Source organism: Neofelis nebulosa, chromosome 7 (assembly GCF_028018385.1).
Source record: "Neofelis nebulosa isolate mNeoNeb1 chromosome 7, mNeoNeb1.pri, whole genome shotgun sequence".
Classification (NCBI taxonomy): Eukaryota; Metazoa; Chordata; class Mammalia; order Carnivora; family Felidae; genus Neofelis; species Neofelis nebulosa.
Window position 1 is genome coordinate 38,707,945 of NC_080788.1, and position 13,431 is coordinate 38,721,375.

Genomic DNA, 13,431 nt, shown 5'->3' on the forward strand with positions numbered 1-13,431 from the left:
TAAGCTTACTCTTGTATGGAAAAGCCAAGGACTGTCCATAGGTGCTTTGAAGTGACAAAAAAATACACTAGTGCCTGTTGTGGGCGCCTTCAAGTGTTCTGAAAAATCACTGATTTCTGCCAAACACTGCAGTGTGAGACCAAGCATCCGAGCATGGGAGACGATCACCCACAGTCCCACAGAGAGAGAGAGAGAGAGAGAGAGAGAGAAGAACCATAAGGTCAGTTGCGATCATGTGACATTCGGCGTCACATACCACTCGTACTGCAAGCCATCACTCATTTATCAAGTTAAAATTTATTAGAAATGTTTGCTTGTCTTGTGGAACACTCATAGAACAAGTTACTTGTGATCCAACGTTTTATTGTATTTCTGAAACTGGACCCTACGATGCTTGGTACGTGTTTACAATGCAAATAGGGCCACAAGGTTTTTAAGCTTAGCACAAAACCTTCTTCTATATACACTCAAATTCAGGAGCCCTACCTGTAAGAGGGTCCAAAGTGAGGCAAGGCAATTTAACTCAAGTCTAATTTTAATAAATCATCTCTTAGGATGTATTACATTATGAATATTTCAAGCAAGTTTCATCATTTTTGTTTTATTTACCCTGGATACCAAAATCACCTTTACAATAAAGTACCTATTACATGCTAAAAACTGTGAAGAAAGTGCATTGTGACCTTAATAGTGTAAAAACAGACTTGCATTAAAATACCTCCTTTAGGAGTTGAATTTTGGATACCTTTTACTAAAGAAAACAGCCAAAACTAGGACCCTGAAACAATTGTCATGGTGTTAAGCATTAGAAGGTAATAAAAGCCACGCAGAATAAACCAAGCCCAAATTCTGCCATTAACTTCTTACGCAAAACTATTGAAAGTAGAATGGATATGAACAAAGCCAAGAAGATTTTGTCTTTATGGTCACCTGACCTGAGTGGGAAAGTTTTTTTTTTTTTTAATTTTTTTTTTTTTAACGTTTATTTATTTTTGAGACAGAGAGAAACAGAGCGTGAACAGGGGAGGGGCAGAGAGAGAGGGAGACACAGAATCTGAAACGGGCTCCAGGCTCTGAGCTGTCAGCACAGAGCCCGACGCGGGGCTCGAACTCACAGACCGCAAAATCATGACCTGAGCCGAAGTCGGACGCTTAACCGACTGAGCCACCCAGGTGCCCCGAAAGATTTTTTTTAAATTGTACTTATTTTGTCCCCCCCGCCAATGGGTATTTTACTTACCATCTGGAAGCATGAGGAGAATATAAATTATCATCATTAATAGGAGTCGTTAACACATGATGGTTTACAACATTTAAATACTTCTCGATGTGAATCTGTTACAGAAAATGAAAGTTTAGGCTATGAGACTGGACTTAAGATACTTAGCTAATTTACTTTACTTCATTAGGGTAACACTCTGAATTGTGTGATTAAGCCAAAAGACACAACACGCTATGTGTTTATTACATGCCTAAGGTATCATTGGGCATCTCAGGGCTAAATGACTTTAACTGTCCCAAAAAGCGTAATAAACAATTGAGACTCAAAGCCTGAGTGACCTGTAGTGCTCTTCACAAATTAAACCATGCACGATAGCCAGTAAATCGCTAAGCCAGGTAAGCTTACGAGGCAAGACAGACACTGAGTAATCTTTCCCTTATAGGGACTTCAAGCCAGCAGCCGAAGAAAGAATTTGGCCCTTAGGTTACAGATCATTTAAAATGGCCAACCCGAAAACTCCAGCTGGGTACAGCCCTGTCACCATCAGGTCATATAGGACAATGGTGTGCCAGTTTGATGAGGCAACAAAAACACACCACATCTCCCACGGCCTCTGGAGCTGAGCTGTGAAGCTGACAGCTCGTTAGAGTGAAAGGCTGAGACCAGAGCAGGGACAATGACAGTTAGAGGTCTCAAAGATGGAGATGGTCCTTATTTGGGCACATGTGCTAAGAGATTTTTGTTTTATCAATGATTATTATCCTGGTCTGAAACTTGGGTTCTCCTCTGCCCTTCAACCCATGTATCATGATGAAGTCCCTATGTACTGTATTTCTGTTCCAACAGTGGTACATCTCTTTAGTTTTACCGACTGGCTTACAATATCACAAAAATGACAAATCTCAAAATACTTAAGCTAGCAGGGAAAAATACACTCTTGTTCTTTAGAATCTCAGTGAATCTGATAGAAATTCTCTGCAGGCATTGGTATGAGTTCTTTTTTGTCTGGCATGTTGTTGGACGACTAATAGTTATTTTTATTATTATTTTTTTTTAATTTATTTTTGGGACAGAGAGAGACATAGCATGAACGGGGGAGGGGCAGAGAGAGAGGGAGACACAGAATCGGAAACAGGCTCCAGGCTCCGAGCCATCAGCCCAGAGCCTGACGCGGGGCTCGAACTCACGGACCGCGAGATCGTGACCTGGCTGAAGTCGGACGCTTAACCGACTGCGCCACCCAGGCGCCCCTAATAGTTATTTTTAAAATTCTAAATTCTTTTCATCAAATCACGTGTTAGGGATTGTCACTGCATGATCTTACATTCCCAACACCTTAACTACTTTGATTTGCATCCTGGCACATTTCACAATCAGTTAATCATCATTTTAATGACAGGAACAGAATAAGAAAGCTGATGACCAGTCTAAATCCACCTCTGTTACAGAATTACACAGGGTCCTGTGAGAACCACAGTTCTTTTCTCCTAGAGGAATCTCCTTCCAGCGCTTTATTTAATATCTAAAGCTCTACTTACTTTTAACCCCATTTCAGTCCTTTTGATTGCGGTTTCAAGATTCCGAATGTCTAGAGTCTCTCCCTTTTCCTCAAGCGGGAAATTTGTTAATTTCTCCTTTAACTGATAAAGGTCTTCATGGACCTATAGGTTTAAATAAGATAAAATATTGAAAGAATACATACAGAGTTCCCCTAAAACATTCATTTTTTTTAATGTTTATTTTTGAGAGAGAGCGAGCACACATGTGCGCGAGCAGGGGAGGGGCAGAGACAGACGGAGACAGCGGATCAGAAGCAGGCTCCGGGCTGACAGCAGAGAGCCCCATGTGGGGCTTGAACTCACGAACCATGAGATCATGACCTGAGCCAAAGTCGGACACTTAACCAACTGAGCCACCCAGGTACCCCCAATTATTTATTTTATTATTAAAAAATTTTTAATGTCTATTTTTGAGAAAGAGAGAGACACAGCGTGAGCAGGGGAGGGGCAGAGAGACAGGGAGACACCGAATCGGAAGCAGGCTCCAGGTTCTGAGTTGTCAGCACAGAGCCCGACACCGGGCTCGAACTCATGAACCGCGAGACCATGACCTGAGCTGAAGTCGGAAGCTGAACTGACTGAGCCACCCACACGCCCCTGCAGTTATTTACTTTAAAGATTTCTTTTAAATAAAATTATTTATTTTTAAAGATTTTCAATTTTCTTGAATTGCTGGGGATAATCAGGGAGATTTTATGATGTTCCTTGGAAAGAGCGGTCTTGATGGTTCTAAGATAGTCTTTATTAGAATGTTTCACTGTTGTCTTTCAGATTAAAAAAAAACTAAGCTTCCATACAATGTTCTATTTTTCCTTCCCCCATTAGAAACAAATCCAAGGGTAAAACTACCACTCGAATGGCTTCTGCTTCTCACCTGGCAAAACAGTTGAGTTCACGACTCATATGAAATTTGCACCAAACTCGGATTCCTACTAATTGGCCAAGAGGTAAGAAAACAGAAAACTTCTGGCCAAGAGAGGTTTTAGTGAAAGCAGAGCTTTTCAAAAGGGAATTGTAAATAGGTCAACAGGGCCCGCTGGTTTTCCGTTCTGGCTGGATCTTCCCCGTTTACTGCTCTGCAGAAGCGGCTCTTTCGGTGTGTGGCCTTGACTCTGTCTTACGTAGTCAGAATTGAAAATGATCCGTGAAGAAAAAGTGGCATACGTTACCACTTCAACGTTCTCCTTCAATCTGTATTTTCCTTGGAAACGATGAACACCTCTCTGAGGTCCGCCACCCTCACGATAAAATGGGTGCTGTGAGATTAGGCATCCCCAGGTTCTCCGAATTCGTATTAGAAACCAAACTTCAATACATAAATACAGATGGCACCAATTATCGTGTGGGCTGCTGCCACAAGAAAAGCATTTTGTTATGCAAATTTATGAACCCAACACCTGTTTCAGCAATAGTGACACCAATAACAATCTGTAGACTGGGTTGCTGAAGGCATTTTGCAGCCCTTCCCTTTTCTCTGGTAGTCTAACTGGACATACAGGGTGATCCCAGCCTGTGGTATCGATTACTTTGGAATATTCCCGTGGAGCCAAGGACTCAAAAGATCAGAATTTGCATCTTTTCACTGACGGGCATCACAGTCTGGTAGACACATCTGGTCATTTGTACTCGGCACAAATTGTCATGGAAAGCCTTGAGGGCTCACAGATTGAAATCAGAACACACCTACCGTTTGCTCATAGGCACTAAGGATGACAGTGTACTTCTTTCAATTGTTTTGTCCAAATTACGGCTGCAAGCTGGTTTACCGTCGATTGTCTAAAGGCATTTGGAAAGTACAAAGAAGCAGCTCAAGGGCGAGCCTCGCGTCCAGGCCCGCATTTCTTGGTTCATCCTTTGAATGCACTGAATTTCCTTCTTGTAGCTCTAGTGTTTGTAGTATTATTTGTAGCTTCACATATCACTCTGTAATGTCTTTCGACAGCTGGTGGGGAATGAAACTGCCCTGGATTATTTATCATGGAACCAAAGGGCTCTTTTGTTTGCTTGTTTGTTTAAGTCTTCCCTGTGTGGACAGTTACACTTCTTTCCATGTAACGGCTCTAGTACACAGTAAGGGCAAGTGAACATAATTCCTTGCTCCATCACCAGTCACATGATGTCCGTGCACACCATCACATTTCCCCTGGTTTCTTTACCAAGGGGGAAAAAAAAAAAAGAATTACTCTACTTCATAGAACTGTGGAATAAAACTAAGGCAATGTGTGTGAAATTGAATGAATGTAGGTTTTGGAAGCAGGCAGATAGAAACCAGAATCCTATTTCCTCCTTTCCTGAGCTGGACAAATTTACATAGTTTTTGAGAGCCTTGATGCTTTCATCTATAAAATGGGGATCATTGGCTACCTGTTGGAAGAGTGGCAAGAATAAAATGAGTTAAAGCATGTAGAGTGCTTTGTGCACGGCCAGCCACATAGGACGGCCCTGAACAAATGTTAATCCTCCGCTCCTGCATGGTAAAACCTAGTGAAGTTCCTTGACGTAACTGGCATTTAGTAAATGTTCCTTGATTTGAATTGCTCTCTTCATCTTCCTCAAGAGTTTGTTTGTTTTTTTTAATTTTCTTGCTAGATATTTTTTTTCTCCCCTTTCAATAACCACACATCTGTTTGTATAGTAGTTGCAATAGAGACAAACATTGTAGGAAATGTGTCAACCAGACTTGGGTAGGAAGAAAAAAATTATGTTCTAAATCTCTGTTCTTTCTTCAAATGGATCCAATCTACCATATTGAAATTTTACGTGTCCCCCATCATTTCTGTGGTCATCAAATGCATTGCTTTCCGTATATTTCCTACTAGGAGGAAGTTTTTTTTCTTCTAAAATTTTTTTTAACGTTTTATTTGTCACTTAGAGACAGAGTGTGAGCAGGGGAAGGACAGAAAGAGGGGGACCCAGAATCTGAAGCAGGCTGCAGGCTCTGAGCTGTCAGCACAGAGCCTGACGCAGGGCTCGAACTCACAGAAGGAGGAAGATTATTATTTTGACAGTTTTGGGACAGAGCTGCTTAATAAGAAGCCCTTGAGAGATGTAATGCAGTGAAGATTCGCTCTAGCATTTAGAAATCTGGCCACACAACTGGATTCCATGTTGTCAAAAGCAGTTCCATAACTGCATTTTATGTATCTCTGCTAAACATAGGGTTTGGCAGAGTCATTCTCATCATGCTTGCCCACTTGTCCCTTCATTTTATGTTGTTTGTTCCTGGCAAACCAGACGGAGGAGGTGATAAGAAAGACAGTGATGATATCAATTAGTTCCAGTATTTCCAAGGTTGGTGTTTTTGTTTGTTTGTTTGTTTGTTGAAAGAGGGAGCGTGAGCAGGGGAGGGACAGAAGGGAGAGAGAGAAAACCTCAAGCAGGGTCCATGTTCCGCATGGAGTCCAATGTGGGGGCTCGATCCCATGACCCTGAGATCATGACCGGAGCCAAAATCAAGAGTCGGATGCTCAGCTGACTGAGCAACCCAGGTGCCCCGAGTCAAGAAAACATTTATAAAGATGTTTTAAAAAGACATCAGATGATCATTAGTAAAGTATAAAAACAAAGCTTGTAAGAGTTATTAATAAAAGAAAGCATGCAGGAGGCCTCCCGGACTCAGCACCCCACTTCTCCAAGACTGTTTCACGAACCTGCCGTAACCTGTTTCAGGATCAACGCGCGTGGGATCTATCCCCTTGGGCAAGTTACTTTAGCTCTTCGTACTTCAGTTTCTTCTTCTGTCAACTGGTGCTAAACATGATACCTGCCTAATAGAGTTGTCACTAGGGCTTGAGATAATCTAAAGCTCTCAGTACAGTGTGAAGCTGTCAGTAAGGTTGGCAACTCTCTTAATTATAATGATGATGGTGATTACTACAGTTACAGCCTCACTGTTCTGATTGGTTGAGGAAAGATACAGCTGACACTGTAAAAAGCCTGCATTAGAGACTTAAAAGTGCAAGAAGTAGTTAATTACAGGCTGCCTCGTAGAGCTCTGTGTGGAGATGGTAACCCTATGTCCTGAACCGAAAGTAAGAATGTGGGTTGTGGTTTTGGTACATGATCTGACAAGGGGACAGAATATTCACAATCAGAACTGTCCTGAGAAATCCAAACATATAAGGCTTGTGTTTTCATAATAAGTCACACAAAAAGAGCTTATAACTAGAACATTGATTATGCGTATTTAAAGATTTTTTTTCTCAAGTATTTTAGATATTTTATCAAAATATTTTATTATTAGTTTGCATCATCTATTGTATTTTCCAGATAATAGTACATGTTAGTCCAGCTCGCTTCATTTTTGAAAAGAACATACATTATTGGAGACTGAATTAATGACTAGATCATTATCCAGTCATCCAGGATCAATGGACCCAATCCTGTGCTGGGTAAAATGGGATATCCCAAAAATCCATCTGTAACAGGGAAACAAGACATAACTTATTTGCCCTATAGCATCACCCATAAAGTTTTAGTTAAGAATGGAGAAGTCCCAGGGGTGCCTGGGTGGCTCAGTCGGTTAAGCATCCAACTTTGGCTCAGGTCAGGATCTTGCAGTTGGTGCATTCGAGCCCCGCGTCGGGCTCTGTGCTGACAGCTCAGAGCCTGGAGCCTGCTTCAGATTCTGTGTCTCCCCCTCTCTCTGCCTCTCCTCTGCTTGTTCTCTCTCTCTCTCTCTCTCTCTCTCTCTCTCTCTCTCTCTCAAAAATAAACATTAAAAAAAAAAGTTTAAGAATGGAGTAGTCCTGGTTAAAAAGACAGGCTGAAATTAATTTTTCCTTTTCTTCCAGTAAAAATCAGGCTAATCTTAAAAAGACACAGAATGAACAGAAAACTAAGTGATATTAAAAAGCAAGAGACCCTATCTAATATAAACCCACATCTATTGAGTGTTATACATTATATGTTATTTTATATTTTAATTCTTACAAGACTCCTAAGACAGAGTTCATATTATTATCTTTATTTTATACTTGAGGGAAACTGACGTGTAAAGTGCTTAAGTAACTTGTGCATGGTAACACAGCCGGTTATTTGATGGAACTACTCAAATCCAGGCAGTGTGAATCCAGAACCTTCATGCCTAACCATTAACCAGTACATGCATTATATCTACAAATATACAAATGTGTATTTATAAATATACAAAGTTAAAGACTGGTGAAAATTCAGTGGAAAAGGCAGGATTTAAGTATCTAGAGGAGTAAAAAGGGGCAAGGGAAGACTTTATTAAAAAAATTTTTTTAATGTTTATTTTTGAGAGAGGGAGAGAGAGTGAGTGAGCATGAGTGGGGGAGGAACAGAGAGAGAGGAAGACTCAGAATCCAGAGCTGTGAGCTCTGATCTGTCAGCACAGAGCCTGAAGCGGGGCTCGAACTCACGAACCTCGAGATTATGACTGGAGCCGAAATCAAGAGTTGGACACTTAACCAGCTGAACCACCCAGGTGCCCCGGGAAGACTTTATCTTATACCAGGATTGACAGATTGAAAGGGTTTGAGAAGATTGCTTGCATTTTCTATGTATATGGGTCTACCCACAATACACATCTTTGGTCAGTTTCTTTTCCATAATGTGAAATAATAACAGTCCTTAATGGATAGCTTTGTTTTAAGTCTTAAAGGAGTTAAAACACATATAGCATTTAGAACCATGCACAATACCCGACAAATACTATGTAGCTTTGATTACTGTGATTTTTCTTTGAAATCATATTACAGTTTACATTTTAGAATACTATCTAAAGTAGAAGTTCTCAGAATTGAGTGTGCCGTAGTTATGTTAAATTTTTTTTTTTACATTTATTTATTTTTGAAAGGCGGGGGGGGGGGAGGGGCAGAGAGAGAAAGAGACAGAGAATCCTAAGCAGGCTCCAGGCTCTGAGCTGTCAGCACAGAGCCCGACGTGGGGCTCAAACCCAGGAACCATGAGATCATAACCTGAGTTGAAGTCAGACACTTGACCAACTGAACCACCCAGGTGCCCCTAGAGTTATCTGTTATAAGAACAGATCGCTGGGTTGCTCTACGCCCAGAACTCCTGGTTTAGTGGGTCTGGAATGGGGACTGAGAATTTGTGTTTCTCCTAAGTTCTCAGCTGGTGCTGAAGATGCTGGTCTTGGGATCGCTCTTTGAGAATCACTGGCCTAAGGGGTTGCTTCATGTTTCTGATTGAGACACAGACCTGTTTAGGGTGAAGCAAGTGGAGATTTGAAGTACCTCTGCTTTTCTGGCAACTGTGTATGTATATATATCATATAAAGTACCTTAAAATTTATAATATATTTATATATAGTTATATAATAATTTTTATATAATTATCGAAAGAATTTGAATGCCTAGGCTGATAATAAAGGAGGTCCACTTTATGATTAAAAGAAATTATGTAGCTTTTTTTTTTTTTTTTTTTTTTTAGAAATTATGTAGCTTTGGACAAATAGGTCAGTTTAGAGTCAGAAGTGGATCTTATTCAAGCTATGTCTCCTACAGAAGAGAAAACTGAGGCCCAAAGAGGTGAAATGATTAGCCTAAAGTTACCCACCTGGAAGAATGTCATTGCCAGGGTCAGACCTCAGTGTTCTGACTCCCAACATAGTGCTTTCCACTAGAGGTACTGTCGAATAGTAACCTGTTTAAAGGATGTAAGCCCCAGGCAGAAGTGGAATCCACGCTGCGTGTCTGAGAGTAGGGCTGTACGCTCATAAATACTTCAGACGTGGTGAGAAAGTAGGGGAGGTCTTCCTCATTTCTTTGTTATATACATTTTCTACACATCACCAGGGAGAATTTTATCTGTGTCTCGAGAGCAGCCTGGATATGACTGTTCTGAGCTCTCCTGCTCCATTTTACAATCCAGTGATAAAAGATATCAATATTATGATGTTATAGCCTACGTTGATGAAATAGCTACCTCTGGGTCCCCCTCTGAAGTGAAAAGGCTTCTAGCTTTTCAGGCAATACCCTATTCTACACTGTTCTAAGCCACAAGGGGGGCAGCCCTGGGAAAGAGAATTATCTCAAGGGAAAGTATGAAATTAGGTGTGAGAATTCTCCCCAGATTCTGGTCTCTTTTTTAGAGATGTTCCAGGTCTGGAGAAAGACAGAAAACTAAAGAGTAACAGAACCATCCCTGTAGTCAACATGAAGTATACTGTAGGCGAAACTGGCTGTTGCAGGGTAGGAATCTCCACGAGCGTTCCTGTTGGAGTCTGTAAAATGGGCCCCGGATTTAGAAGGGGTACGTGTAGTAAAGAATCAGCTTTACCCAACAAGAGGTCTGGCCTTTGCCCTTGGATACTGAGAGGTGATCTCTAGGCCCCTCAAGTGTCCTGCTTGATAAGTGTCTTTGCTTCGCGTCTTTGGTTACCAGACAGCCTAACAATGTATTTTTGATGGGGGCCTTGGGTCACACGGTATCCGTTCCAAACTCTAGAGGAACCGGAGACTAAAGGCATTAGTGTGACCTCTGGGACAGGCTGAAGATAAAAGGTCAGAACACGGGCAGTGTGTAATTGAGTCCCAGGAAAAACTCTGGACATCAAAGTCCTAGGTGAGCTTCCCTAGTTGTCAGTACTCCCATATACTGTCACACATCACAGCTTGTAGGAGGTAAAGCCGTGCATGACGCTAAGGGGGTAGGATGACTCTGCCCTATGTATGTCTTTCCTTGGCTGACTTTAATTTGTATCCTTTTGGTGTTATAATACTGTAATGGTAGGGATGGCACTTTCCTGAATTCTGTTGCTTTAGCAAATTAGCCAGTATGAAGGTGGTCAGGGCCCCCAAATTTGTCGATAGCCGGCCTTACGTGATGTTGATTCTGGGGACTTCTGAACTTAGGCCCATGTAGAAGAGGGAGCAGTTTTGTGGGGACTGGTCCCTCAGACTTTGTAGTTTGGCTAAAGTCATCTAGGATGCTGGTGACAGAGGATGATAAAAGGTGAGGTAAAAAGATTTGGGTATTATTCGTAAGGGGTATCTCTATGAAGTTGGCGAGTTTAGGGGTTTGTATTTTGGAAAAGGTGAATTTAAAGAACTCCCTCCTAGGTGGGAGGTAAGAGACCAATATCCTGGCAGGAAAATCCATTGCAGATCTGAGTATGAGTCAGAATGGAATGAATTTAGGCAAATTACTTCAAGCCTTAGACAAATGGAGCTAAATATAAGTTAAAAGTGATGATTTGTGTAGAGATGTTTTTAAAGCTACCATATGTAAATGTGAAAAAACAAAATGCTTTTACCATTTGGGAAAAATCTGAGTGTAATTGTCACAAACTGAGTTATCCTGGAGAAGTTAAGACTTTCTTGATATTTCCCCCCACTCAGGTTAGAAAAAGTTATTTCCTGGAGTTTTTAAAATTTGTCACATTTCTATTCAAGACTTAAACTTGATGGGCAATCCAAGTTATCTTTACTGCATTTTCCTGTGTGTGTTCCCAAGCTTTTATTTAATTCATTTATTTATTTGAGATATAATTGAAATACAACGTTTTATTTCAGGCGTACGACATACTGATTCGATATTTATATTTACTGCGAAATGTCAGAGTAAGTTAACATCCATAACCACACATAGTTACAATTTTTTCTTATAATGAGAACTTTTAACATGTATTCTCTTAGCAACTTTCAAATATAACAGTACAGTATTAACTATAGTCACCACGCTATACATTACATCCCCAGGGGCCAAACTTATTTTCAAGATCCTTTTAGATACACAAAATTTAGGTGCGTAAGAAAAGTAGTTAACATATTTCAACTTCTCCCCAAATTTCTTACCATCTCCCCAAAGTGGCTGATTTGTATTCCCCCTCCCCCATATCATGGGTTCAGATTTTTCAGAATATAACATTTTAAAATGGTGCCTCGGTGTAAGATTGACTTTTTGGAAGTAAAGGTTCTGGCGGTGAGGTGTATGGTCTTGAGAGTTTTACCAGAGGCAGAACGGACGGTCGAGCTTCTGAAGCGCAACCTACAGGGTATGGCACGGGAAGCGTGTTAGGCTCTCGGCAGAGGTTCCGGTTGGCATATTTGGGAGTTCTCGAAGGGCAGTGCCTCTCGCATGCTGGAGGCAGTCTAGGGGCGGCGCTCCAAAAGGCTGGGCGCGAGTGGATCTGCGCTGCTGCGCCTCGCTCGTACGTATCTTAGCCGGGCAGGGTCAGGAAAGGCCCGTTTCCCACCTGGATTAGGATCGATCCGATGGGGTCGTAGTTTTCAGTCTCTTGTGCCATGGCTAGGGCCGGGGAGCGGTACCTCCCGGAGAAGGCGCGGTCTCCAGGCGCCCAAGCCAGGTGCGGCTAGTGCTCGTCCCCATGGCAACCCCAAGCGCAGCCCGGCCTGTTCTACGCCGGCAGCGGAAGAGGGGTGTGGGAGGAGTCAGGGTAGCGGGTTCCTGCCGAGAACGCGCCCTTCCTTGCGTGTCTCCCCCGCGCACCGGTAGCCGTGGTGCAGCCCAAGGCGGAAGCGGCTCCGGGACGGAACTGACTTGCTAGTGCAGCTATGGCTGCGGGCGTCCCCTGTGCGCTTGTCACCAGCTGCTCTTCCACCTTCACCGGAGACCGGCTGGTCCAACGTGAGTAGCAAGGCTCCCGGGCCGACCTTCAAGTTCTCCGAGCCTCGGCGGGCGGCAGCCTTGGAATCGCGGTCTCCCTCTGTGCCTTTGTCGCCGCCGCGGGCCCTGAGCTCTTCCTCCACTCGGCGGTGGCCAGAGGCTCCACGGGTGCAGCTCAGACCCGGTCCGGGTGCCCAGGCCCCGCAGGTGTCTTCTCTTGGCTCTCACACTCATTGCTTTTCTGCCCGCCCGGCGCGCTATTGCATTTCTTCCAGCTTTTTCAGCAAAGTGGGACTCATCCCTGCCCCGCCCAGTCCACGGATTGTTGCGGGAACCTTTGAGATGAACCGCAAGGCGCTCTGGAAATTGTACCCACTCACGCGGGTGTAAGGTGCAGGAATTGGGATGTCTGTTGCTATCCCTGCTCCTGAGGTAGAGAGTAGGTTTCCTTTTGGCTCCTCCTTGTTGTATGTGAGTTGGCCTTGTCTCCTCCACTCTAGTTATTTACTGTAGGTTGTCATCCAACATTGGCTTTGGGGTGTTACTGGCCTAGTTTCTTTGCCTCTGGAGCTTCACAGTGGCTGTCAAACTGAACGACTTAAAAGAAACCTTAGGCGAGACCAGTGTAGTAGAAAGAGCATGGGACTGGGTCATAGGCTCAGCATTTTGAGTAAATGATTCTGTGAAGTTGATTGTAACCAAGACTCCTATTTTAAATGAGTGGGTCTCAGCTGTGTGATGGCTTAACCTTAACCTTCACCCTTCAGTTTTCGAATCTGTAAAATGGTGATGGTTTTCGCAGAATTGTGCTTACCCCAGAGGTTGGCATTTGATAAACATTAGATAATGGCAGTCATTATTATCAAAGCACATTATCTTGGGAACCCTCAGTTTCCTGGGCCTACAAATGGTGGATATGAGCCTATCTCACAGGATTATTTGAAGGACAGGTGCCATTTTGAAAGCACTGTGTCAATTGTGAAGCATCACACAATTGTATATATATTTTTTCTGTACCTGTCAAATGACAGAATTAGGCAGGATGCCCCTCCAACAACAAATATTCTATAACTTAGTTGCCGTTTGTGACCACTT

At 42.7% G+C, this 13,431-nt stretch overlaps 2 protein-coding genes across 13 annotated transcripts in view; one reads left to right on the top strand and one right to left on the bottom strand.

The window, feature by feature from the left end:
• IQCH (IQ motif containing H) overlaps positions 1-12,157 on the bottom strand; it is a 212,130-nt gene extending 199,973 nt beyond the window's left edge. For all 10 annotated transcript variants that reach the window (XM_058740614.1, XM_058740613.1, XM_058740617.1 and 7 more), the window contains exons 1-3: positions 11,966-12,157; positions 2,761-2,883; positions 1,241-1,335 (exon numbers count right to left, since the gene is read on the bottom strand). In XM_058740614.1, coding sequence (XP_058596597.1) covers positions 1,241-1,335; positions 2,761-2,883; positions 11,966-12,016 — 269 coding nt within the window. In that variant the 5' untranslated portion in view covers positions 12,017-12,157. The remainder of the gene's footprint in view (positions 1-1,240; positions 1,336-2,760; positions 2,884-11,965) is intronic.
• The window catches only part of AAGAB (alpha and gamma adaptin binding protein), a 115,354-nt gene that overhangs the window by 47,814 nt on the left and 54,109 nt on the right, over positions 1-13,431 (top strand). For 2 of the 3 annotated variants that reach the window (XM_058740643.1, XM_058740644.1), the window contains exon 1: positions 12,221-12,357. In XM_058740643.1, coding sequence (XP_058596626.1) covers positions 12,285-12,357 — 73 coding nt within the window. In that variant the 5' untranslated portion in view covers positions 12,221-12,284. Of the gene's footprint in view, positions 1-3,606; positions 3,729-12,220; positions 12,358-13,431 lie in introns of those variants that run through there. The other variant, XM_058740645.1, reaches the window with a different exon arrangement.